The sequence below is a fragment of the Argiope bruennichi genome, chromosome X2 (genome assembly GCF_947563725.1).
Source record: "Argiope bruennichi chromosome X2, qqArgBrue1.1, whole genome shotgun sequence".
In the NCBI taxonomy this organism is placed as follows: domain Eukaryota; kingdom Metazoa; phylum Arthropoda; class Arachnida; order Araneae; family Araneidae; genus Argiope; species Argiope bruennichi.
Genome location: NC_079163.1, coordinates 67,661,777 through 67,689,680, shown reverse-complemented (window position 1 = coordinate 67,689,680; position 27,904 = coordinate 67,661,777). Strand labels below are relative to the sequence as shown.

The window sequence follows — 27,904 nt, the reverse complement described above, 5'->3', positions numbered from 1 at the left end:
TATTATCGGCAAAAGCTTACTTGCCATTGGACAAGCTGACAACCTGGTCAGTCCTAGTAACGTTATTGCATGACGTCGAACGAATTGAAGATGAATGAAACATTATCATCAGGCGATTGCTGTAGTGGTTTGTTGCATGAAACTTTTTAAACGATCTTTCCAGTATTTTAATAACTTCCTTTTGCGTATTTTTTCATAGGTTGGAATGACGTGAGTTGGCACAATCCGAAGATTTTCACACCTCACTTGGAAGAGCTGGCTCGAGATGCAGTCATTTTAAATCAAAGTTACGTGCAGCCAGTATGTACACCGTAAGTTAAATTTTAAGCATTCAGAATGGCAGCCATAATGAATATTCCATTTTCTCTAGGAATTTGGTGACTATTCTGAAAACTAGATATAGTCTGTAAAAGCGTTAAAAAGATCTGTCTAAATTAAACATTTCTTTCTCTTGCACAAACACACACACGGAGATTTTTTTTCCTGCTGTACATGCACACACGTACACAAACAGTTGCTTAAAATCTGTGGGGGTTTTTTTTTGGGGGGGGGGAGAAAATAATTTTTTTTGTGTTACCATCATGTAAGTTTCTGTCCTTAGTCATAAATATCACATTTAGAATCTAATACTTTTTAATATGAGTATGAGAAAAAAAAAACTGAGCATTAAACGTTATTTAACCTTTTATGCACTATCTATACAGATAGTTTTATTCGTCGGAAATCTAAAATTTTGTTTAAGAAGATTTCTTGTATGAAAAATAAATCAAAGAAAAATTCTCAGGTATCTAAGTTCTTGATGGTCAGAGGGAAAGAAAATCTATTGAAAACGTACATATAACAAAAACATACAAACGAATTACGGTTGGGTGATACTGGATCAATTTGACATTTCTTCCTATTAGGAATGCAAACACATCAGGTACACCAAATTGATATAGACTGAAAGTATCAAGTATTCAGTCTTAGTTTTCGAACTCGATTGATGCTGATTGATGATCTTCACGACTTCATTCGTCCCAAATTTCGCAAGCCAGATGCCTTTTTCTATCAATTTTTTCAGCAAAAAACAACAAAAAAAAACCCAGTTAACTTAATAAATGTAACAAACGGATAAAAATTACCAACGTACAGCTTAGACTTTCCATGTAATAGAAAACACACTAATACCTTCTCAATAAATGACCTGCTTTCGTACACAGCCATAATTCTCTTTATCCCATGTAGCAATGCACGTATCTCAGAGGAATCTCAGCCTTTCAGTATACTAACGATATAAACAAAATCTCCATCCGTCAAACACTGTAGAAACCAAAGCATCTACTCATCGTCACTGATGTTTTTTCTGAAAAAGCGATATCGTAATTTGGAATTATAGTGTATCAATCTGATAAAAGTATCACCTTGTTATTTTGTATTAATTTGATACAATTATCAACTTGATACTCAGTATCAAGCAGATACAACTACCACCTTAACCATTTATATACTACATTATTTTACAATCAAATTTTCGACCTTATTTTTGCATCATTATAAAAGTTTTTATTCATAATAAGCCCAGAAAAGAGGAAAAAAACTTCTTAAATTAATCAAATTAATTATTAATTAAATTAAACTAATTAATTTAATTAATAAAAAATATTTTTTATTTCTGTCTTTAGCTGATACTACTGCTTGCTATCGAAGTTACGCTCTTTGTGTTGTTCTTTTGAATATCGTAAAAAAAATAGATATGTTACGAAGATATCAGTATGGTTGAAGCGATACTTTTAAGTACTATCGATGTATAAAGGGTGAATACTTATTATCAAGTTGATATGATATATCAAAATGATACTATCAAGGTGAGCTTTATATCAACATGAAACAAAGTATCGGATCTACAATATTACCTTAATTTCTACCTCGACGACTCTATACGCATGTGTTTATGTTTTCTACACATTTATAAATAAAATTTCTTGTCATTTTCTATGAAAAATATAAGTGTATTTTATTTTAAATATTTTTTTTATTCTAAATAAATAGGCAACTTAAATAACAGAATTATTATTAGTAAAGTAATTGAAAGCAAATAAAAATTAAGCGTTGAACATGAATAGAATTTTCAGAATATAGAGATTTAAGAAAACGTTCTTCAAAAGAAAATATTTTTATTTTTAAAACTAAAAACATAAGTGTTTTCTTAATAGATGTATGACAAAGTAAAATTTCAAAAATTAAACACTTGCTATCAGTCTTCTAATTTTTATAAAAGTTCTTACTTTTTAATAACGCTTTAAGTAACAAACAAAGTACAAAATTAAAATTAATAACTGAAATTATAGGTAACGAACAGTTTGGGTAAAAATAAACAATTTTTAAAGCTAATATCTATAAACAAATAATGTTTTAATACCTATCGACGGAAAAGTGATCGGCTGCCGAGTGTATCAAATTTAAAATTATCAGATAAAAGAGTCAGGTACAATTGACTAACAGTATCATTCTCTTCTGATATTACAAAACTGGGTTTCAACTCAATCCCGATCTAGCGAGAACCAATACCTGGTTTCATTTGGACGGAGGAAAATGATTACTGGCTTTTTCAGGTACAAAAATATCAGGTATAATAGAGTATCAGTATGAACCTGTACTTGTTGCAACAAAACCAGGCATCAACCTAATGATAAAAAAATTCATCCTAAAAAGGAATTGTTTCGTGAATATGTTTAAATGTAACTGGGAAATTAACAAATTGAAAATAAAGCGCAAATGGATATTGTACAGGGTTAGAAAGAAAAGCTTGGGGTGGGGGAGAGGAGTTGAAAATCTGTTCTTCGTGTTTAAATAAAATTTCCTCGGCAATTAATCTGAAATGGCACGTATAACTATATGAAACAAACCATAAAATGTTAAAATAGCTTAATTATGTCAAAAGTGCATAAAAAATTAATTTTGAAAATATTTTGTACCTCGGTGGCCTGGTGTAAGGTCTCGGCTGCGGAACCAGAGGATTTCAGCTTTGAGACCCGATTCCACCAAAGAACCGTCAAGTAAGCGGGGCTGGTGCCTGTTAAATCCATCAGGGCCAAACGTCCTCCCTATGGTGTGGCATGGAAGTTTGGAGAGGGGGTGCTAGATCCAGTGTCGTCCTCACCATCTGACCGCTGTTCAAAATTACGAGGTCCGACTCAAAATAGCCTTGGTGTTGCTTTAAAACGGGACGTTAATACAACTAAACTGAGCTTGAAAAATATTTTGAATTTCGATACAATTTTTGTAATTCCAAAAGAAAGTGCGTTATACAGTTATACAGCAGGGAATATCTTAAAAAATTTTCAAACTAATATCTACGTTATTTTTCAAAAAACTCCACGAAAAATATTCTTATGTGCTATTCAATCTGCTCGAATTCCCACAGAGACACAGAGAAATATCATTCTAAAACTAAAAATGGTTGTTATGTGGTCATTGTTTAGAAAAAAGTGCTGAAAATTAAATGGATAAATAGAGAAAGCTACTAACGTTGACAAAATTAACAACCATTAACAATATTTTTTGATGCGCAGCTTGGCCTATCGTTGAGGAGTGTTTAAAATGATTTTTCACCATTTTTTTTTCTCTTCTGAACAACGTCCATATAGAGGCCATTTGAAAAAACAGAACAATACTTTTAAAAGTAGCTTTTCCCCCTGTGAATTTGGATAGATGAGAAATACATGAAAGCATTTTTCAAAAAGCCCCTTTTTTTTCGAAAAAATTTAATTTTTCAAAAAGTAATGTTTAAATTTTTTTAATTAAAAAAAAACTTTCAAAATTTACATTAAAAGTTATTTCTGAGCTAATTAAGCTATCATAACATCCAATGGTTGATTTTATAGAATATTTTTATTCTTAAAATTTTGAATTTAAGTTTTCTCAGATTAATAGCCCTTTATTTTCGCTCAAAAACTGTAATTACCCTGTAATATTGCACAATTTTCGTTTTTATGGTATAGTGACAAGTTTTAGATGTCTAGTTGAATAATAAAAATACAATAAAAGTAATAAAATGCTGTCATGTATATTCATTGCACTCAAAACACAATTCCAGACTAAACGACTTGTTGCAATTAATTCGACCGCTAGATCAATCGAAAATCAACACCGAAAAAAAATCCCGTTATATATTAAATATAGGCAACAATAGGAATTTTGCGTGCGATTTGTTTTTATGCACGCAAGCATACTAAACAAACTTTGGGAAATTTTCTAAATTCTATTCTTCTAATAGGATTTCATTTCCCTGCAAACAACTAAGCATAACATGAAATTCTCCGTTGGTATGCCCTTTATAGAACAGATTTAGCACAGAGTAATTACTATGTCTTCAGGTACACGGACTTATAGCTTTAAGAATACGATGAAATAACAGAAGTAGAACAGATTTAGCACAGAGTAATTACTATGTCTTCAGGTATACGGACTTATAGCTTTAAGAATACGATGAAATAACAGAAGATGAACAAAATTATTTTATTTTCTGCTTTATTTGAGTATGCTTATCTGAGCATCTATTTGAGCATTTGATTTGAAACTTAATTTTAATAATTTTAAAGACGAAATAACAGCAAGAGAAATAAACCTAATTCCGATATGATTTGACTTTTTTTTTATCAGATTATGATCATTGTAATTAATATCATAAAAAAAGAATAACAACCTGAAACATATTTATATCAATAATGTGTATATTTTTTAGATCACGTGCTGCTTTTATGACTGGCTACTATCCATATAGAATTGGACGTCAGGTACTTTTTTAAATATTAAAAATATATTTCGATTAATGCAAAAATTTCATATTATGTATAACTATTCAATGAGAATTAATTACATATATTTATTCAAAGATTAAAATAATGATTTTATTTATCTTGCATTTTATTATTAAATGATTAATACATGAAATCAGCTGTGAATTCAGTCATAGCTAGAAATTCGTCAATAAAATGTAAAAAATAATTTTATTTGAATATTTTACAATATTTTTTTAATGAAATTGCAATTTGTTTTTCTTATCTTATCGCGAGATAAGGTGCCTACTATCACCTCTCTGAATTTATTGGTCGAATTCGGCAACACCCTGTATATACGAATAAAGGACAGCCTATTTATATACAACTGCAGGTAAAATTTAAGTAGCGGTGTACTTTTTAGCAGAAATCATCGAGATGGTAGAAAAGGGCTTATTATAATTACTCCACTGACCACCCAATTAAGAAGAAAGGTGATTGTATGCAAATAATAGGAAAAAGAAACGACAGGTGAAGTGAGGGAAAGGAAAATGTGTGCATTTTAATGCATACAATGTAAGGCTATAATCCAAAGAACGATGAAAGGCATGCAGTATGGCTAGATGACTTCACGCATGGTGGAATGATCTTAAGCTTGAGGAGGAACGTAGTCTGGTGGATGATCAATGGATGACCAATGAATAATCAATACCAATCACCGGAAAACGTTGTTTAGCAAATGTGCAAGGCAATAGGACGAGGTTACTAGTACTTGAGAGATGTAAAGTAGGGTAAGAAGAGAGCGGGTGCATTGATGACGTCAGATGGGGAGCACGCCTCTTCGTCCCTATGTTACATTACAGAATCAGTTAATATGTTTCAAAGTTATTTAGAAACAAAAACATTTTTTAAGTTGGATTTTTTTGGACAGCAAACACCTGCAGCCTGGTGCGCGTTAAACCGGTCTAGTCGAATGTCCTCCCAATAGTGCGGCACGAAAGTTTGAAGATAAAATTGCGGAATCTGATGTGGTCATCATTATCTGGTTACTGTTGAGAATTATGGTTCAGAATTAACCTTGGAGTTGCTTTAAAATGGGATGTAGATATAACAATTTTAAACTAAGCTAAATAAAATGAGAAACATCTTAAAGTTAAATCAAAACGACACTCACACAACAAAAGATTTTGTCTTATTAACTAGTAAAAATAAGCTAAGTAGTTAAGAAAGGAAAGATAAAATGATTCTCTATTATGTTCCGTATCAAAAGGTTTAGAAACAAAAATTCAGTAAAGATGCGCGTGTGTTAGAGTGATAATGATTCATCAACTGAACCTCCATATTACAGGGATGAAATCAAAAACAGTCGTTCTAAAACGACGCAAAAACAAAATAAATTTTTCCTTCAAATCACTACACAATAAGATATGTATTCCCTTTCGATCTCCTGTTCCTTATTTGATGTACAATAAGTGATACAGTAAAGCGAGGGAGTCAAATGTGATTGCAAAGTCTTAATCATTTCTTTCAGCTGCAAGGAAAAGATGCTGCATTCCAAAAAGCATGACTGCTTTTATTGCTGTTTCTATTTTTTAGAACCATGTGCTGAATCCTTTGGTGCCAACTGGTGTTCCTCTTGGACTAACGTTTTTACCTGAAAAACTGAAACAAGTTGGGTACAGCACACATTTGATTGGAAAGTAAGCACAATCATTCAGCATAAAGAACGAAATAAAACGTAAAGACAAAATGTAAAAAATTTCAAAAGGATTAAAAAAAAAAAAAAATAGGAAACATTCTTTTTCACTTTAAATAAAACTAAATGCAAATGTATTAATCGGTTAAATAATAATCGCATTGATCTTATAGCCTAAAACAGTAAATTATACCCTACTAAGTGTATTATAATTCATTTTTATCTTATTAAAATGAGGGATTTTCTAATTTCTTTGAGTTGTTTTAAAATTCATACTTCTTCAGCTGATCACTTGAGTAATACTTAGTTTTGTGGAAACGTTTAACTCATTACTATGCTGGGCCCGTGTAACTCATTACCCTCGCGACCACTTTGACACACCGCGGAAGTCCGAAACATCACGTCATTGCCGTTGATGCCGGGCCCCAAAATTATTCTTATTTTGTTGTCAATGATATTTCAATGATTTTAGGCTACAATATTTGTATTGCTGATTCTAAATCGGGCATTTTTTAATATAAAATTTGCTCTTGTTTTGAGATAAAGGGAAGATAAATTTTTTATAATAATCTGTATGCAGTTTTCAATTCGCATTAAAAGGGTTTCAAATGCAAGTTAATAATTAAAGTTAAATCTATAAAATAAATCAACTTAACCCTAATGTTAAATCAACACATAAATCTCAAAATATATATCAGATATAAAGAATAAAATGAAAAACAATATTATGGAACGAAATGCATTGCGCTTGGAAAATACTGTTCGTTTCAGTTCATTGGACCGCTTTTTAACGATTCCAATTCACTAAGGGGTGAAACGTGAAAGGATGTGCTCATTTCCGTAATTTACTTCATTTTCATCTTTTCCCCTCACCCCATTTTGACGAATTAAACCCATCCAAACGCATACGCGAAAGCGCAGAAGGTTTCAGAATCCATTAGCAAACAATAGGTTCATGGCATTTCTTTTTATAAGCAGCAATTTCGCTAATGTCAAAAGAACTTTCGACTAAAAGCTGAATACAAGTATTTTGATCTTGAGCCAGATCAGAAGGGAATTTGCCACTAGGTTTTAAATACATTATTTTATTGACATTTTAGTGTTGTCACCCGCAAATGTCTAAAATCTTATAACTTTAAACGATCAATTCTTATATACATATAAATTTATTTTGTGTGTCTCGGAAACGGCTCCGGATCAAATTTTATATTTAGATAAGGTTTGCGTTTTTTAAGTTCATCTTTATAGGTGTCTTTTCTGAAAAAATGCGATTTTACACACAATTTTTTTTTTATAACTAAATATTGACATGTGGCTATACATGAGTCGGAAAAGCGTTTCCGAGATGTAGTAGTGGTTAGGAGTTCGGACTCCCGTGCATTTTTCCCATATTCGATCCTGCGTTTGCAATTCAATTAGATTTCTACTATAGCTTTAAGCGAGCCTTAGGATAAGTTTTTATTTACAATTTCACAAAAAAAAAAAAAAAAAAAATGCTGAGTGAGGTTCGCTTTCCCAGATGCTATACAGGCCGCGGTGGCCTGGGAGTAAGATCTCGGCTTTGGAACCGGCGTGTTTCAGATTGGAGAACCGATTCCATAGAAGAACCTTAGTGTAAGCGGGCCTGGTGCACGCTAGATCCATTGGGACCAAACGTCCTGCTGCTGGTGTGGCTTGGAAGTTTAGAGAGCAGTGTGCAAGTTCAGGTGTCGTTTTTGTCGTCTGACCACAACTCAAAATTACGATGACTGTCCGAAAATAGCCCTAGTGTTGCTTTAAAATGGGATGCACCCAAACCAAACCAAAAACAATGGATTTTACACGCGCGCGCGATTTTTTTTAATAACTAAATATTAGCAGGTGGCTATACATTAGCAGCAAAAGCGTTTCCGAGATCAAGTGGTAGTTAGAACTTCGGACCCCATGCATTTTTTCCATGTTCGATCCCGCATTTGCAATTCAGTTAAATTTCGCGTATAACTTTAAACGAACCATAGGATAAAATTTTATTTATGATTTCCCACAAAAAAAAAAAAAAAAAAAAAAAATTAAAAAAAAAAACACATGCTGAGCGAAGTTTGGTTTCCCATTTACTATATACTAATCCCGTTCGAATAAGTTAATTTGAGATAACGCAAGAAAACTGGAATTGCTTAGAGACACCCGATCTGAATAAATAAATAACTAAATAAGATTCTGAATCAAAAATGATGTAGTGTCTAACGATATGTATGCCCCACCTGCCTTGATATGTCTGTTCCCTTACTTTAACTATTACTATGCTCCAGTTCCTCACTAAAACAATCTAAACTGCCTGAAAATTTGTCCAAAAGACCAGGTAATAAATGTGATCGTAGGATTTTAAAAAAAAATGTAAGCATACCTACATCAGTTCTTTATATTTCTCTGCTTTGCATTTACCAGAAATTATCTTAGTAGCTAAAATTAAATACGACTAAGCACAAGATTCAATATCAGTCAGATGCTAAATCTTTCCATAGTTAGTAAAAATAAGGACAGTCAAAAATCCTGTTTGTAGCTTTTCATTATTCTTTAAAACAGTTTATAAATGCATTGGAAGCTCATCACTATCTTTATAGAATTATATCATTGGGCAAAGTTTTGTATGAAGTGTTGGAAGAATTATTTGATTTCTATCAATCAATGGTTCCCTAATAATATTCTCTGCAATTACTATCAACGTTTCTCTTATAGCTGTTTAACTTTTTCCTTATGGCCTCTTTGTGCCCTATTATCCCACACGCAAATAAAATAGTAGGGTTTCGTATGTCCTCTTTATTGATTGTGGATTAAGATGATTATCTTTACATGAACAAAATATACCATTGACATTGTAGAAAGCAGAGATTCTGCCAAAACCATTTTTATATTTTGATACACTTCTTGACCGGTTAGGAAATGATTGACGTTAAACAATAATGCACATTTCAAACTTATGGTGAAATTCTCTATGAAAGGTCCTCAATATTCTTGTTCGTATTCGATTCCCATATGGAAAAGAAGCTGAGGAATATTATTACAGTATTCAAGCATGGAAGAATTCGTGACTAAAGCATTGAAGAATTTTCTCCTTCCTTGTTTTATAACCTACTATTTTAACATCCGATTTTAAAAAAGTTTCCCCTTCTATTTATCCCTCCGGGGGGCACCTCGAAATGAGGATGAGAAGCTTCCGGCGTGGTGGTTGGCTCTCGCTACCATGGAGGATACACGAAAAATTGGGAGCCTGGCTCGTCCCATCGATGACAGGACGTACTTTCTTAGGGAAGGGTTGTACCGTGGCCGGTGATGGTCCTTAGCGGCGATCCAGTCATTCAGTTTTATTATCCGTGTGCCTTCGGGCGGGTCGGAGAGTCAGTGATATGACTTCCCTTTTATCTAGATACTAGCAGCTTTAGCCTTTCGTTGACAATATAAGTATTATATTAAATTCTCCATCAGAAAACTAATGTGGTGCTCAAATCCTTGTGTGATATTTACTTCTACTATTAAATTTAGTATTCTGTGTGCTTTCGTCTGGCGGACGAATACCAGAAACTGATATAGGAATACCCTCATTGTTTGGTGGAGGTCATCTAACTGATTCCAAATCAAGGTGTTGCCATTTACTTTTCTTTTATATTCACAAAACAAATTTAATAGTCAATGGGGTGATTAATAGGTTCTCTTTATACAATTGATACACCAACTTGAAAACTTTTCTTATCATAGTTGCCAAGTCAAGGTTGAATAATTGCAAGGTCTCTTATTATTTTGATTTGGAATATTTGATTTGGATAACCTGTATTATGGCGTTAAATAATAATATGGTATTAATAATATTATTGTTATTAAATAATAATAATCAAATAATAAAATGAAAAACATAAGAAAGTAAAAATATATCTAAAATTCAATATCAGTAGCGTGTATCAGAGGCTGTACACACAGAATATGCATTATACAGAAGAAACTGAAACTGAAACAGAATAGGCGTTATGCAATTCTAAACTATCTCGGAAATACAATGGAAAATACTCAACGGTATGTGCTTGATTTGATGAATATTAAAGTTGAAACATTGCGAACCAGTTCTACAAACGTAACATCATTTTTGAAATAAAAAGCCCAAAATACTTTAAAACCACTAAAATTTCCTTGGCACCGGAATTATTTTGCAATATTATCAAATAATATAACAAATATTATTAGAAACAACTCTTTATAAAATATATTGAATGGATCGGAATTTGCAATAGGATGGCATATGAGTTGTAGTAGAGCTTGACATTTAACAAGTGAATAAAATCAATTCTTTAAAGTGACACTTCAAGTAGTGTACAAAAATGTAGAATATTTTTTTATTTATTTTCTACTTGGCACTACTAAATAGTACTTCTTGTTTGGAATCAAAATTTTATTTAATTAATCGATTAACTGATAATTACGCTATGGAAATAATATAGTCATTGCCACAGAGAGCACACAATCGTACAAAATTTAAAAATTCTAACATATTATAAAATGAATGGAAAATCGATTGCAAAGTTTTATTTTTAAAAACATGAAAAGAACTACATAAAAGTGCGTGACAATAAAGTTCGCTTCAGAAATAAAAGGAAAATGGAACTTGTTATTCATTTAGCTACTAATAAATTTCATTTCTCCCATGGAGCTTTATTTTATTCTTCAATCTGAATAAAACTTCTGACAAAATGCTTCTTGTTTTCTAGATGGCACCTAGGTTTTTGCAATTTGTCATATACTCCAACACGCCGAGGATTCGATACGTTTTTTGGATTTTATAATGGAGCTCTGGATTATTTTAGCTATACAAGAAGTTCTAAACAGAGAAGCCCAAATGCCAAATGTAAGACTTTTTATGCTAATTTATACCAATATTATTTCTAATATTTGGATGTTATTTTTTTAAAACAAGAATAATTTTTAGGGAATGAAGCTGAGGAAGAAATTGGTTTTGACTTCAGAGACAATACTAAACTATCTCGGAAATACAATGGAAAATACTCAACGGTATGTGCTTAATTTTATGAATATTAAAGTCAAAACATTGCGAGAATTTATGAAATAAAATTTCATTATCCTGTGATATCAAATTAAATTATATTACTCCAGAGTCATTTCTTTGATGCACAATTAGTGACTCTGTAATGGCAGATACAAATCCCGGTTTTGCCATATGTGCACGTTTCTTTAAATATTACGTCATAAGTCAAAAGGTCTTTCATTATCATGGCATTTAATTTAAGAGAATATAACGGCAGCTCGGTTCAAGAGGATGAGATCCACCCCAAAGTAGAAATCATGTAGCATGCAATCATAATAAAAGCTGCTGATGTACATGTGCACATGTACAACGACTTTTACATTCGCTTCATATAACTTGTCAGCCTTGAATAAAATATTTTGAGCTTGATATCCTCTTGCTTATTTTTTAGCTGTGATAAAAAAAAAATGAAGAATTCTATGATCTTCTAGAGTCAACGAAATCTCTGAAAAATAATTTAATATAGTTTAAAATATATTTACATAATAGAACCGATTGTCGGCGTCCTGGCCTAGGGATAGCGCGTCTTCCCCGTTTTCTGGGCGCCCCGGGTTCAAGTCCTAGTTCGAGCATGGTTGTTATTAACCCTGTGTTCTATCTGTGAGGTGTCTGAAAAAAAACCCTGTAAGAATGGGTTGTGCAAGTGAGTGTCATCTTCATATGAGCTAGAGGTCAGACTTCTGCCTTTATCCTCAGAAGCTACTGCGCCCTCTTTCCATGATAACGCGAACACAACATCATCATTAATTCACTTGATGTTATAAAATGTCATTTGAGTCCTTAATTAAGAACTAAAATGTCGTCTAAGTCCTTTCGTCCCGCAAATTGGCCCGAGGTGCCGTGAATATTTAGGGTATTTAAGTACAATTAAAGAAAAATTTCAAATAATGCTAAACCCTTGACCATGGAAAAGAGAAATGCTGACAGAATACACACGCGGGCGCCAATATTTTAAGTAGTTCTATTGTTAATTATTGATCTGCGTCTTACTTGTTGAGTGCAACTTTCGAAATCCAGAGGCCAACCTTTCCTGTCTCCTGATTTATTGTATAAATGACATATTTCTGCATGCCTGGCCTACCCTTAAAATTTGATTTTAGAATACTCTATATTTAAAAGTAATATCATCTTTGTCGATGTGTCTATTTTGTATCTTCGTATCGCAGAACGATGTTGCCTGTTAATGAGCGCCAAGTGGTAATATATCTGCATTGTCAACATTTTGCTGGAAATGAAAACCTAGAAGTTTCAAAGGATAAGGAAATTAGAGCGATTGTGGTTTGGGCTGTAAAGAAATATTTCCTAACCATTGTCTGTAATAAGTCATTGCATTACTGTTGTCGTAGAGGGACGAGGTGAATGTCTTGAATAAATAATTGGTGGACATACGTTCTCTTACGATTATCAACGGAACTTACTTTCTGGATGATAAATAAAAGAACAGTTCACATGAATCTTCATTCCAACATAGGAAAAAATTATTAATAAAACATATAACATTTTTTTTTAAAAAAATAATTTCATTTATGTTATAAAATGATTTAGCCTTGTAGTGATATCATTTTAAACATTATCATTATAATGTAGTGACAAATTATAAACAACAAAAGATTTTATATTTGACACGTTTGGGAAAAATATATTGTATAAGATACTTCAAAAAAGTTTAAGTCGTAAGGCTTTCATTTTTCTATTAAAGCATAATGTTTGTGCGGTAATATCTTTTATTGTTCAATCTCATAGACATTACTTGCGGAAAAAGCAAAAGAACTGATTTCTTCTCACTCGCTTGATGAACCACTGTATCTTTTTCTCTCTTTTCAAGCCGTCCATAGTCCACTTCAGGTATTAATATTTTGATTTATCTTGCATCAATAAATCATTGTCATTTGAGTTTAGTTAATGAAGTCCTGTTATGTTTATAGGTTCCGAAAATATATGAGGATATTTATCATCATATTAAAGATGCAAAACGCAGAAAGTACAGTGGTAAGTCCTATTGAAAAATATTAATTAATAAATTTTATTAAAATATACTTTAATTGGTATACAAAAGTATAGAATTTTTTTATAATAAGTATTTTTACTCCTCCGTTTTGATTTATAATTTGCTATTACCAAGTAGCGCCACTCACACGAAATCGATTAACTGATAATTAAATTTTGAAAATATTGAAATGCAATTTCATAGAGATTACGGATGTGTAGAAAATTTCAAATGCCTCGTACAATTACTTGAAATGTTATTCCACAATCATATCTACGAAGCTGGTGAATTATACATTAAGTGCTATTACAATATACGATATAATTTTTTCTGGCTATTGCTTATAATTTTCATAACTAATAATTAAAGTGGATATATTTGTAGCATTCACCTCTTAATATCATATCAAATTTGTTTTAGCTAATATTTTTACTGTTTCAATTTAATTATTATTTACATTAGCAACAATAAAACTCAATAATCGCGAAATATAACAATTAATATAACTTTTCAGAGAGTTTTTCCTTATTAAATTTTATTCATAATCGTGGATATTGATTAAAATAATTAGTAAAAAACAAGGAGCTATAATGCCTAGCATTTCACGAATAACAAAACTGAAAATAATGTAAGAAATAACCTTCATTAAGGTTTGTACCAGAAAAAAACGTTTTATTTAATTACTTTTAGAAAGCTATTGTTATCAGGTAGAGATAATTTTTACTGACTAATATTTTTTGTTCGTTTTAAAAGATATTACATAGTTCACAAAAAATCCTGTCTGAATTTTTTTTTTTTTAAGTTGATTTTTTACATTATTTTCAGTGCTCATAAGTTATAATAAAAATTATATTTATTAAAATGTTATGATAAATACATTTATAAAATTTATATTACATTGCTCTTAAATATATAAAATTCGTACATGTTAGGTGGGGGGTTTATGACAAAACTGTACGCGATGGAATTTTTAAAAATTATTTCTCAAATAATTAGCATCTAAAAATCTGCAAAACAATACTCATTATCTTTAATACAATCTTTTCCATCGCAGATCTACGTTATTAACAGAGTTTGTCTATAACAAATAAATCTCATCTTTTTTTAGTGACATAGTAAATTAAATTCTAAATAATCGTGATACATAAACTTGGATGTAATGATCTAAACAACAAAAACTAAGAATATCATTCAACATATGATTCTTTTAATTGAAAGAACCCCTCATAAAGTAGCTAATGCTTCATGAAATACCACCATATGCTTTATAAATTGTCTATTGCTATGCTTTATAAATTGTCTTTATAAAGTGTCTATTATTATACTGAGTAAGACTACTTATGCCAAGGCTTTGGAAGTGATGTTTAAGATGCCTATAAACATTGTTCGATGTTCAAATTTTGTATTTTGTTTAAACAACTCATGTTTGAAAATTTTTCACAAATGGATTTGTCAATAAAACTAATTTATTTCACATGAAACATTGAATAATTCATTTTCGACGGGAGCTGTTTATAGGGCTTTGAAGTTAGATTATCTGATGATGGGGAAGATGAGTTTTTTGGTTGTTGTGTAGGTGTTAGTCGCCGAAAGGAAAAAGTGGAGCAGAAATTTCATGATTTTATCTCTGTCTGTAGAGTTAATGAGCAGCCACCCTTTTTCCCCATTCTTGCAATTTTATCTCAAGCTTCTTGAAAGCCCAAGATATAGTGAATGGGATTCTATACCCAATTACAAAAGTTCTTATAGAAGCCAGCCTACACTGATAAAATTTGATTAATCAATTCGAAGACACTTTTTTAAATTATTAATTATCAACTTGGTCTATCATTTATGTATTAAAAATGAAAAAGAAGGCTTTTAGTAGTCTTGGAAAATAATGAAGTGTCAAGGCTTCAGTTTCCACTTAACATCAGTTGTGTACCGGACGCAGGATATGGTAAAGCCATTCGGGTCAAACATCCTTCCCCTGTACTAGTGCAGAAATTTTCTAAAAGGTAGTCTATTCCGGCATAGTCTAGTCATCTGATTAAGGTTCAAAATAAAGTGGTCTATCTAAATTAGTTCTTGTGTTGCTTTAGAATAGGATGTTAAGTAAATTAAATTGAACTAACCTAGAAAACTAATCAGAAGCTTCTGAGTCAGTATGATACGATATTTTGGTATTTTTCAAAGTTTTTCAGTAAATGTTCAGTTCAATTCACAGAGAGGATATATTCATAATTTTACAACCTTTTTTAAAAAATAGTTACCGATATTTTTTTTTTTTTTGAAGGAATGGTGACAGCTATGGATGCAGCAATCGGCATCGTTGTGGAAGCTCTGAAAGACAAAGGCTTCTGGGATAACAGTATATTCATCTTTACTACAGACGTAAGAAAAATATCTATTTTCCTTTCATCTATTAAGGTGTGGAGAATCTTATAGAAAACTAAGATAGTAAATTTCCTTTTCTTGTTCGAAGAAAAACTGCACCTGAAATTGTTGCTTACATTATCTCACAAAAAAACTGACTCAGCATGAAATAAATGTGGCGTGTGGATTCAATAAATTTAATAAAATCCGAATTTAACAGAGTTTTAGCATATTTAACTTTAAAATAAAACCTAAATGTAAAGTGATAGGAACACTAGAGTTGAAGTATCAACAGCATAACACATATTGGCTGGTAGAAATAGCCGAGAAAAATTGAAAGAGAGCTAGAGCCTTTGAAGTTATTAAGAAGAGATCTGAACAGTAAGTTATGATCTGTCGGGAAACTTAACATAAGAACTTTCTTTTTCGAAGCACCACTTAGAATTTCGGTGTTAATCAAAGGCTTCATTGTCGAGCACTTCAAAACGATGGAAGTTTCCCTTTAAATTGCAAATGAAGTTGTTAAACAATGCCCAGGAGATAACTAAAGTGATTGCAAACTACTTATGAAAAATGATTAAAACGTAAAACAAATAAGCAGCCAGTATTCAAGAGATAAATTAGTGCTGGTAAGCAATGTATGTAAGAAATAACTTCCTTTCATCTCAAAATGGGTTTAAATTAAAAATTCTAAATAATTTTATTTATTTAAAAACCATTTTTCTTAATTTTTGCTCAAGAGAAGCCACTGAGCAAAGTATCCTTATTCATAATGGTAACAGATTTGTGAAAATGTATATGATAAATTCTTTTTAACACTGCTTAATTTTTAAGAGTAAACCAACTTCTACTATAACTTACATCTCAAAAAACTTTTAAATTCTCTTCATGCCTCTCAAAATCTAATAATCAAGACTTTCATTGACTTAAAATTTGACTTACATCAGAGAAACGATAAGCGATGTGATCTATGATTTATTCATCTGAGCACCGGCAAACCTTCAAGAATGTTGATAATTAACAACGAAAAATTTAATATTGCTTGGTAGAATATTTATTCTAGAGATTTGCTTCTTAAAAAAAACAGTAATCCGTTTAAAGCAAGATGCTTTGGATGTAATAATTTTGGATCATTTTAATGACCGTCTCGAAGATCTGATAATCAACTCACAGTTTTTCCTCGAGGTTGCATGGTTCAGTCAGCTTTAATAAAAGAGTGGAATATTTTTGTTTAAAATATTTGTTAAAATACTAATATATAATTTTGTTAAAATACTAACGTTTAACTAAAAAACCAGAAAAAAAATTAAACCTCATAATTTTTTCAGTGTACATTTATTGATTCAAACAACATAAATATAATTCTTTACCTCATTTAGGAAGTTTTTTCGATTGAAAATACAGGTTGGCTATAAAATAACTTCCTTGTTTGGCGGCTTCTACAGCTAAAACGAATGAATGAAATGAAACCACATTTCATATACAGACTGGAAGACATAGGAAAATGAATTTCGCAAGGAAAAAAAATTAGCACTAAAATTTGCCAATAGGAGAAATATTGGCTCTGATGTCACGTACGATAGAGGAAATTTGCATATCGAGATGGATTACGCAAAATTCCTAGTGCGTTTGTGACAATAGCACCATACATTCCTTGTTAAGGGAAGAGAAAACGACCTGTTAGCAATTTCTTCTTGACTATTAATGTGTTTTTGACTGTTGTTCGTGATTGACTGTTGATGTGTGCTTAATATGGGCCCTATCTTACCTCAGCATGCTTTACTGGTAAAACTATTCTACACCAGACAGTGTAATGCCGTGGCTGCTCTTAAGCAAACCTGCATGTCTTGAAATAGAACATAACGCAGACTATTATGAACATCGAAATTAACAGTTTACACGCCGCAGTGGAGAACGTCATACACCGTATGCAATATGTTGTACACATGGAAGGTCTGAGTACTGAAAATGTTGCATAGCGTCCAGGGGACCTTAATATTGATGAATAAAAGACTATTTACTACGAATTACATGAATTCATTCATAATTGTTCTCCCACAGCGCCAGTATTTCCCCTGTCGGCAACTTTTAGTAGTAATTTTTTTTCTTCTGCGGAATTTATTTTTCCATGCCTTTCACAGTCTTTATATGAAATGTGGTTTCGTTTCGTTCATTCGTTTTAGCTGCAGATGCCCCCCAACAGGAAAAGTTATTATATGTGCCCTCCCCCCCCCCTCGTATATGCTAAAGGCTTCGAAATAAAATTTTAGAGTGAAATCATAAAAGAAATAATCACCCTAAAAACATAAGCAGCCAAAAATAATGCACAATTTATATAAAAAGCATATCTACAAAACAAAAAATCAATTCGAAAGAAAAATATTTGCTTCTTATTTACAAATCGGAAATATATATGTATATCAAAATTATTTTAACTCGAAGTATAACTGTTTTCTTCTTCACACTCAGCTTTCTTAGTCAGAAAATGAATTTGATTTTCAATTCTCCTTTTCAGGGATCCTTTAAATGAGACATTCTTTTTTTAAAAAAATCCTTTCATTTATTGTTTTCAGAATGGAGGTCAGACATTGGCAGGAGGCAATAATTGGCCCCTCAGAGGAAATAAAGGAACCCTTTGGGAAGGTGGAACGAGAGCTGTCACTTTTATTCATGGTCCACAATTCAAAAAAGGTTACGTAAATGACAAGTAATAATCCTATATCTTCATAATATTCTCATTTGAATGCATGTGATTATATATAAAGGAAACTTTTGAAGAAATATATAACATTTGAAAATTTTTTTGCAGACTGTTCCATGCTGTCGATTGGTTTCCAACTTTACTGCATGCAGCTGGAGTGAAATCAGGTACTGTTCGTTTCAGTAGTCTGAGACTACCACTTTTCGACGATTGTATCTCATTAAGGGGTGAGAAGCGGAAGGAGGAACACGTTTTCGGAATTCTTCGTCATTCTTTGACCTTATTTCCGTCTTATTAGATACTTTTTCGTTCACTTTTTTTTTCACGTGTATGTCGTTTCTGACTGAAATATTTTATTTTAATTCAAAATTGCGTATTAATTGCTTGTATGGCTAATTCAAGTGCTGGTTCAAATTTTGCTAATTATTTCTTGTAATATATTTAAAATAGTAAAAAATCATTATTAATTATATTTTTTAAAAATATTAAATTACATAATTCAAAATACCACATATTTTAAAAATAATATTGATAACATTTTTAAAACGTTCCATATTTATTACAACTCCTTAAATGGAAAAAAAAAAATTTAAATAGAGCAAACTCTCGGTTGAAAATATTGTCAAAAAATTCAATAAAGTAAAAAAAGAAGCATTTTAACGTTAAAAAAATCAGTATTATTTTCTATAAAAAGTAAGTTACAAAATTTTAAGAACAAAAATCATCATAATTTTAGAAATCATTATATTTATTTTATTTTTCATCACCATTTATTCATCATTATTTAATATTCATGTCCCTTGCAGCAAATAAAAATTGCTCTGAAATATTTTATTGTGAATTAGTATCTTTTTCCGATAGTATTGTGAATTATCTGCAGTGTTTACGTCTCAAAAATTCGCAAGTAATCCGATTTTACTTCATCTATCTATACTTATAATAAAGCTCAATGTGTGTGTGTGTGTGTGTGTGTGTGTGTGTGTGTGTGTGTGTGTGTGTGTGTGTGTGTGTGTGTGTGTGTGTGTGTGTGTGTTGGCGCTCTACAGGCCAGACCGTTTGACATACAGCTACCAAATTTGATACATGTATACCTTGGAGGTTGGGAATGTGCACCTGGGGTTTCTTTTTCCGAATTTTTAATTAGAATTTTAATTATTAATTAAAAACTAACTTTCCCGCCAAAAAAATCTTCCATTTTCCCCACCGCCAACTTTTCCGCCAAAAAAATCTTCCATTATCCCCAGCGCCAAACGAGAAAGGCTTCAGTTTTTTTTTTCTCCCAACAGTAATGAGGCTAGGGTTAAAATTTTTCGGCGGATTATTTCAATCGGTTCTGTTTATTTTCTTAATGTTTGATGCATTTAAAATTCAACATTGTTAATGAATCAATCTTTCAGATTCATTCTGAAGTACTTTTGAATTAAAATAAAACAGAATAAAGGAAATTAAAAATTTCTAATACGCATAGCGTTACCCCAACTGGCGTAGAAAAAATCACGTATTTGCGTTACGTAACCGGCGAAGAAAATTCACGCATGCGCATTCTGTTCTGATTGTTGCCATGACAACGTTATCAATGGATGATTTAAATTATTTTTGGGTTAGTTGCATGATTTTGTAAGTAAATTGTATTTATGTTAGTTATATATTTTTTGTATATGCTTATAGTTTTAAGTACATCGTTTTTTAAGTAGTTTTTTTAAAACCTGTTTTCAACCGTTTATTTTAAACGATTCGTTTTATTTTCTTAGTGTTTGATGCATTTAAATTTAAACATTGTTAATTAATCGATCTGCTCATAATGAATCTAAGAAAATTTTGTTGACCAACTCTTGAGATATTACATAAATTAAAAAAGATATTCTTTAGTGCCCATAAAGTTTAAACGCTGAGTGACTCTATTTTCAGTAATCAGATTATAAAAAAATGCTTTGTTTCAGTAAAAAATATTATTATATTAATTGCAGATTAATTCTTTTCACTTTAATTTAAAGCATAAATTCTACGGGTGCTAACAGAAAATGAGAGAGATACATATTACGTTATGACTGAAGGCCTTTATAATATTATGAATGAATTATATGATAATCAAAATTTGAAGTTTTAAAATATTTTGATGAAGAAGGTATTAAAGTAGAAATTGCATAAAATATTTAATTATTAAAATTTTAACGAACATTAAGATTGGCGAACCGGCTGGTCGCCAAAGGCGGCTAGTTGTTAAATAAATGTAAACATCCCACCTTTCATCTTTCCTATCACCTCCTTTTTGATGAATTAAATTCATCCTAACGCATTAGGAATTAGGTTTTAGAATCTGTTGGCAAACAATAGTTTCAGTTCCATCCGCTCACACAACGAAATAAATGATCAAATGAATTCATGGCATTTTAAAAGTGGGGGATAAAATGCAACTAAATCAGCAGAAATGCTTTCCTATCCTAAAGAACGTTTAAGATTGAGCTGAAAAAAAGATTGTACTAAAAACATGCAGAGTATTCTAAAAATTCCCATTCTGATGACGAAATGCTTTGTTATAAATGTATTGTTGAATATTTAGGCACAGTATAAAGAATAATAAACTGACGTGCATCTCTGCAGTAATGGAATTCGACTGGTTCAGAGTCAATATTAAGCTGAAGGAGCGCCAATTAAAATCGTATGTTTCCGTAAATTTTAGCACGATACATTGTTTTCTAATTTAAAAACTGTCCAATCTTGAGTTTAAATAATATTTAGATTCTGTTGAATTTTTTTTTTGTCATTTTTTATTTTGTTTAAAAGGCATGCATTAAATACAAAAAAAAATTTAGTTTCAGGTATTGATGGCGTTGATCAATGGAATGTCATTAGTGAGGATGCAGAAGCTGTTAGAAATGAAATAGTGTATAATATTTACGATTCCGATTCACCAAGAGCAGCTATTAGGTAACTCTTGCTTGAACACTTTTTATTTTTAAAGGCTTACTTTTATGATGCTACGAGCAGTCTAATTTGGACTGACTCACAGAGAAATGTATATTAATTATAAAATCATTCATAAATATCTATCTATCAATGCAGTTCTATAGGAAACTGATATTTTCTTAATCTCAAAATCGCAAATCTAAATCTAATTTTTAATAACACTTGGTTTGAATCTAAAGTACTTTATATTTGAATATACTGGCCAGAAAAAAAACAGACGCACAGAAATTTCCCATCTGACAAATTCGTTTCCCCCTTTTCAGAAAAGCTATGAAAACAAAGGCTTATAAGTATGAAATTATTTTTGGCATTTGAAAAGTAAAATAGCCCTTCCTTTATAGCTCAGAATCTTTTTTTTAAAGTCATTAAAAGAATTAAGAGATTACAAAATCGTATTACACAAAGTAATAAACACATATGCACATAAATTTTGTATTAAAATATTAAGAAAAGTCCACATTTTACATCCATTTGTAAATGTGCAGTATTAGTCGCAGGACAATATAAGTTCGAATTTGATTATTCAGTTTTTCTATGACTCAATTTTTAGATGGATGATGATATTGATTCCTTTATTCTACACAATGTTAAAAAAGACAATCTTGTCAGACTAAATCGTTAGTCATGTTGCCTTTATAGCCGTCCACAATTGCGAAATTGTTGCCGGTGCGGGATTTTGCCCACGAATTGACCTTCCGATTATGTCAATAAATGTTCGATGCGATTAACGTCGGGCAATCTTTGTGGCTAAATCACTCGCTGGAACTGTCCAGAATGTTCTTCAAATAAATCGTGAACAGTTTTGGCCCGCTAATTTGGCACATTCTCATCCATAAAAAAAATCCCTCTTTGTTTGGGTACAGGAAATCTATAAAGGGCTGCAAGTGGTCTTCAAGTACCCGAACATAACCATTTACAGTCAATAATCGATTCAATTGGATCATACGATCCAGTCCATTCCACGTAAAAGCAGCCCACGCCACTATGGAGCCACCACCAGCTTGTACAGTGCCTTGTTGACAACTCGGGTCCATGGTTTCGGGGGGTCTGCGTCACACTTGAACCCTTCTATCAGCTCTCACCAACTGAAATCGTGACTTATCTGACCAAGCCCCAGTTTCCAGGTGTCTAGGGTCTAACCGACATGGTCACGAGCCAGGAGAGCCACTGTAGGCTATATCGTGCAGTTAGTAAAGGCACACAAGTCGGTCTTCTGCTGCCATAGACCATTAAAGTCAAATTTCGCAGCACTGCCCTATTGGACACATTCATGAAACGTCCCACATTGATTCCTGCGATTGTTTCAAGCAGTATTGGTTGTCTGTTTTTTCTGACAATTCCACATACTTGTTGGTATCTCGGTCATTAATTGTAAGTGGTCGGTCACTGCGTTATCCATGGTATGAGGTTATGCCTGAAATTATATACTGTCTGCATGCTCTTAACACTGTGGATGTCAGAATGTAGAATTCTCTAAGGATTTCCGAAATGGAATGTCCCTTCGTTCTAGTTCCAACTAACAGTCCGCGTTCAAAATCTTTTAATTCCCATAGTGCGGCCATAGTCGCGTCAAAAACTTTTTCACATGACTCACTTAAATACAAATAAAAACCCTAGCTATACACTGCTCATTTATACATGTTGTATGCGATATTACTTCTATCTGTATATTTGCATATTGCTATTCCATGACTTTTGTCACCTTGTGCAGATATTTTTAAGTGTTGTGGAAAATTATAAATATTTTTCCTTTGTGTTAAGCACGAGAAAGGATGATGAAAGAAATGTTATTGCATAAGAAAGAACTATTGATTTTCATGAATCCTCTATATCATTTAAATGTTGAACTTCATTCTAATTCGCCACTATTTTTTCCGATATTCCATTTAGGATTGACAACTATAAGCTAATCGAAGGTTTTCCAGGAAAGCCATCTGACTGGATAGCTCCTGAGGATGGATCATTCACCCGAAGTATTCACTGTAGACTAAAGAAGAATGATACCCTAGAAAATGCAACAGAGTTTTTGAGGCTTTATGACCTCGAAAGTAAGTAGGATTTTTCTTCTTACTAAAGTACTTCTAATTTTCGACAATTATTCCTGTTCTTCAGATGAAATTATGAGAGACAAAAAGAAAATTTCTAAAAAATTTCAAACATCAAAAGAATGGTACTTTAATTATGATAAAAAATCAGTTATTTCTTTCATTCATAAATATAAACAAATGCACCCCACATTTTTTTAAAAACTCGCTGTAAATAATGCAATCTATATTTAAATCTTAACTTTAATTTTGATTAATGAATAAGCGTTTCTGTTCATTAACCCGCATAACTCTTACAAATGGAGCGATAAGCCTTCAACGATAATAATTTAGAAACGATTTTGAAAAAAATTTCTGAGTTTAGTTTGTCAAGCTTTCGAAGTATCAGCTGAAAAATTTACTACCTAGAATCCAGCTTACTACAGAGTCCTTTTTTTTTATTATTTAACAACTTTCTATTAAAATTATGTTTCCGAAAGTTTTTAAAATTTAGAAGAGATATTTTCTCATTAATCAAAATCTCTTCTAATATTATAGATATGAGAAAATGCTTCAAAAAATATGAATTTAACCAAACTTACAAAAGAAGTTTTTAAATGACGAAACACTTAAATGGATTTCAAAAAATGGTTCATTTATGTTGCACAAATTGAAGCAATTTTTCTCACTTAAACTTATATTTCTGAGCTTATAAAAATTATCAAATTGAAAGTTTAACTATTTCCTCCTGTTGCAAGATATTCATGATAATGTTCATTTACTTTGTCTGAACGGAACGTGAAATGTTAACTATGATTTGACAGCAATTGAGAAACATGCTATATATGAACTATCACTAATGAACGGAGCATTCAGCTAAATAATTGTCAAGTATTCTTCATGTGTTCATTTTCACGACCTGTACAGATTGTTAGCATGAGCAAAACAAACACATTGCATTCGATAATAAATTCAATAATATTAAATAAATTAACAAAGTAAAATGGTAGGAAGGTAATGCGAACTGTTTCAAATTATCTGAAACCGGGTATTTTTTTAGTTCTGTGAAATATTTACTTGTTTTAAAACTGAACCATTGCAATATGAACGAATTCGAAATATATTTAAAAAAAATTTTGCAATTATTATGAGGAGTATTTTCTTTTAAATGAAATTTGGGCATTTCCTTTGCTGTTATTAACCATAAAAAATGTGATACAAGCTCAAGATTGCAGAAACCAATTATATGCCACAATAATTATGCAATAATTATTAACAATATTATTATTAATTACAATAATTATTAAACCAATTTGGCTACATTTTGAGAACTGAAATATTGATAAGATACTGCTTTGGTATGAAAATAGTCTTGGAAAACATACGAATAGTGGATAAAAAAATAAACAAAAAGTAAAAATGCTGGGGGTTTTAAAAATCAGATGTTCGAAGATAAAAACCAAGCCTATATGTATATACATACAAAAGCGCATTTCGCATTTATATATATATATATATATATATATATATATATATATATATATATGGCTTTTGTATTTTGTTATTGCATCAGTTACTTAATCCTCTGCTTGCTATGAACTAAATACCAGAAATTTTATTTAAATCTGGAACCGATTGAATGCAATGAAATTTGATTGCCATCCACAACATATGTGTCTGTTTTATGTTGAAATGTATAAAATGAATATGCTGTGGTTGTCTTTTTTATATTTTTATAAACACATATGTTGTAATATGAGGGAAAATATGTAAAGAATCCCGTCTTTTCTTAACTGAAAACTTAATTAATCTTAAGCCCAGTTTCGACGATGTATGCCCACCTTGAGTCTGGTACATTTTGCCTTCTTCTCCCCCTTCCCTTGTGATTTACTGGAGTTCTTTGATGTCTGTTCATTTTACCGACAATTTGCGGGAAGCTCCTGACAGGCGTCCACAGGCGGGGGGTGATCCGACAATGGGTCAGTTGACAGATTTACTGCCATATCCGTAAAGGCTACAGGTCGTCGGAACGGGACTTTAGTCAACACGCACTGAGCACGTCGTTGACGATTCTGTGACGAAAGCATCTCGAAGTGCGTGGCACGTTTTTTGACCGCAAGTGGTTAAGTGGAATAAAGTACATAAATAATGAAGTAGATTCACTGTACAAATGAGGGAAGAAAGCGTTAGAGATGTGGTGAATAATCATGTGAGAGTTGCCTTCAAATTAAATAACGAGTATTAGGAAATAAGCACAACGATAAAGTTAAAAGCACCAATAAGTTTTGTTCAAATTGCTTTCTTATAATTAATAGGTTTTTCCTACTTGGAAGCATTTCATTAATTTAGCACTTATGTCCTCATATTGCCGAAGTGATTGTAAATATTGGAAAAGTATGAGTTTCTTCGTAATATTTCATATTCGCTAAGCGATTTCAAGCAGGAATTCGGGCTATCTAACATCTCGAAATGCTTCATCGGTACGATTTAAAATTGAGTTACAATGTTTTATGCTTTATATTGCGACTGTAGGATGCAATTAACAAATTCTTCCTTTTTTTTCTTCAATTGCTGTATATCATCGAAATCACGACAAGTGTTATATTTTCTTTTACCCATGTCGATCCAGGGTACCCAAAGCGTGAGAGATTTTGCACAGTAGGTGGAAGATATCAGTAATGTCGGCTAATGTTATGGAACAAGAAAAAAATATTCTTTTAACTAATTACATGATTATATTGCAGCTCTGCAGCCCAGATGGATGATCCAACACTGAGTAGTATCATTATGATCAATTTTGCAAATAATAAATTTTATTTTTATTTTTTAATAATGTAAATTAAATTATTTTTTATCGGAGTTTTCGAAGTTGAAGGCCTTGACTTCAGAGTGATCAGAAGTAATATACTTATGGTCGTTTAATCACCTAACAAAATGTAATAGCATTGTGAATTGAGCAGTTAGGAAGGTTTAGAAAATTAATTCTGACTGACTCCTTTATGCTTGAACATTATGAAAATTTTAACATTCCTTTAAAAGTAGTGAAATCAAAACTCTTCTTGATAATAATTGTCTTTTTGTCTTCTCAGAAGATCCTTTGGAGCGCTATAACATTGCCAAAACATTTCCATGGATAGTAGAGAAGCTTAAATCACGTATTGAAGATTTGAAAGTAGATATGGTACCAGCTGATGATCCTCCAGTGGATGAAAGAGGTGAACCAAAATTGTGGGGACACAGCTTCAGTCCTGGATGGTGCATTGCAAAATGAACAAGTGGAAAAGAAAAAAAATATTTTGAAATAAGATTTCAAATAGGAAGAATATTTTTCGTAGTTTTCATGGAATGATATCTACTTGTAAGAATTATATCTAGGAAATAGTGATGCTAATGTAATTCAACATATGTATGTTTGAAATTCATTAAACATTATTTAAAATTTTTTTTAACATTCTCTCTAAAGAGTATGTTTCGGTTCCTTTTCTATAAGGATGCTTGTAATTTATTAACCTTCTTGTACTGACAGAAATCACTTCTCAGTGAGTCCGTGGACTACATGTGTTAGACATTTAATTGAATCATGTTACACAATTATCTCACTGAATTAAATTATAGTAGGATCGCATACAAGTAGCATCACGCTTCGCTGCAAAAATATTTCTACCTATTCACGAGATTTAAAAGTAAATACAATTTAAAAACAGCCCAACTATGCAAGAAGGTCCAGGAAGCAACATCAGCCTTCAATTTTATAAAATCAAATATAATATATAATTCAATTTATGCGAGTTTTTTAAATTTAATTATTTTATATCCACTTAAATTCCTATTTAAAAAGCGCCTTCTGATTTGCACGAGTTTTTGTTAGCTCTTATGATCCAATAGTTGTAACTTGAACTGTTTTTAAATGTTTCTGAAGTAGTTCTTTAAATTTTGTTTTAATTCCACTTCTGAAACGAGGGTTCCCATTTCCGTGCTGTTAAAAAGCTATCTATTGCCTCTTTCGGTTTCTTCTTGCTCTGAAATTCTTACCAATAAAGCTTCATTGCGTTTCTCATCTAGTAATAGTTCCATTTTGCTGAGAATAACAGAATAATAAAGTTTAATTTCACCTTTAACCCCATATATTTCTTGTTTGTAGCAGTTGCATTACTCTATCTTCTTTTTTGGATAATAGATGACGATGCCTGATTAGGTACACATCCCATAGTGCATTGCGATTGCAAATAGAAAGCAATGAGTTGCTGTTCTGTTTAAGAGGTGCGTGTGTTAATGTCTTGTCTAGTCTTTCGTGTTTGTATTTGTTTTTGTGTGAAATGTGATCATTAAAGAAATATTTCTAAAAA

The 27,904-nt window shown here is 31.6% G+C and overlaps 1 protein-coding gene across 1 annotated transcript in view; it reads left to right on the top strand.

The window, feature by feature from the left end:
- Positions 1-27,904, top strand: part of LOC129960922 (arylsulfatase B-like) — a 33,257-nt gene extending 5,353 nt beyond the window's left edge. The window contains exons 2-14 of the mRNA XM_056074666.1: positions 200-311; positions 4,727-4,778; positions 6,357-6,460; positions 11,190-11,326; positions 11,408-11,490; positions 13,268-13,369; positions 13,450-13,513; positions 15,787-15,884; positions 18,440-18,573; positions 18,676-18,734; positions 21,381-21,495; positions 23,425-23,582; positions 26,648-27,904. Of these exons, the coding sequence (XP_055930641.1) occupies positions 200-311; positions 4,727-4,778; positions 6,357-6,460; positions 11,190-11,326; positions 11,408-11,490; positions 13,268-13,369; positions 13,450-13,513; positions 15,787-15,884; positions 18,440-18,573; positions 18,676-18,734; positions 21,381-21,495; positions 23,425-23,582; positions 26,648-26,829 (1,400 nt within the window). The 3' untranslated portion in view covers positions 26,830-27,904. The remainder of the gene's footprint in view (positions 1-199; positions 312-4,726; positions 4,779-6,356; positions 6,461-11,189; positions 11,327-11,407; positions 11,491-13,267; positions 13,370-13,449; positions 13,514-15,786; positions 15,885-18,439; positions 18,574-18,675; positions 18,735-21,380; positions 21,496-23,424; positions 23,583-26,647) is intronic.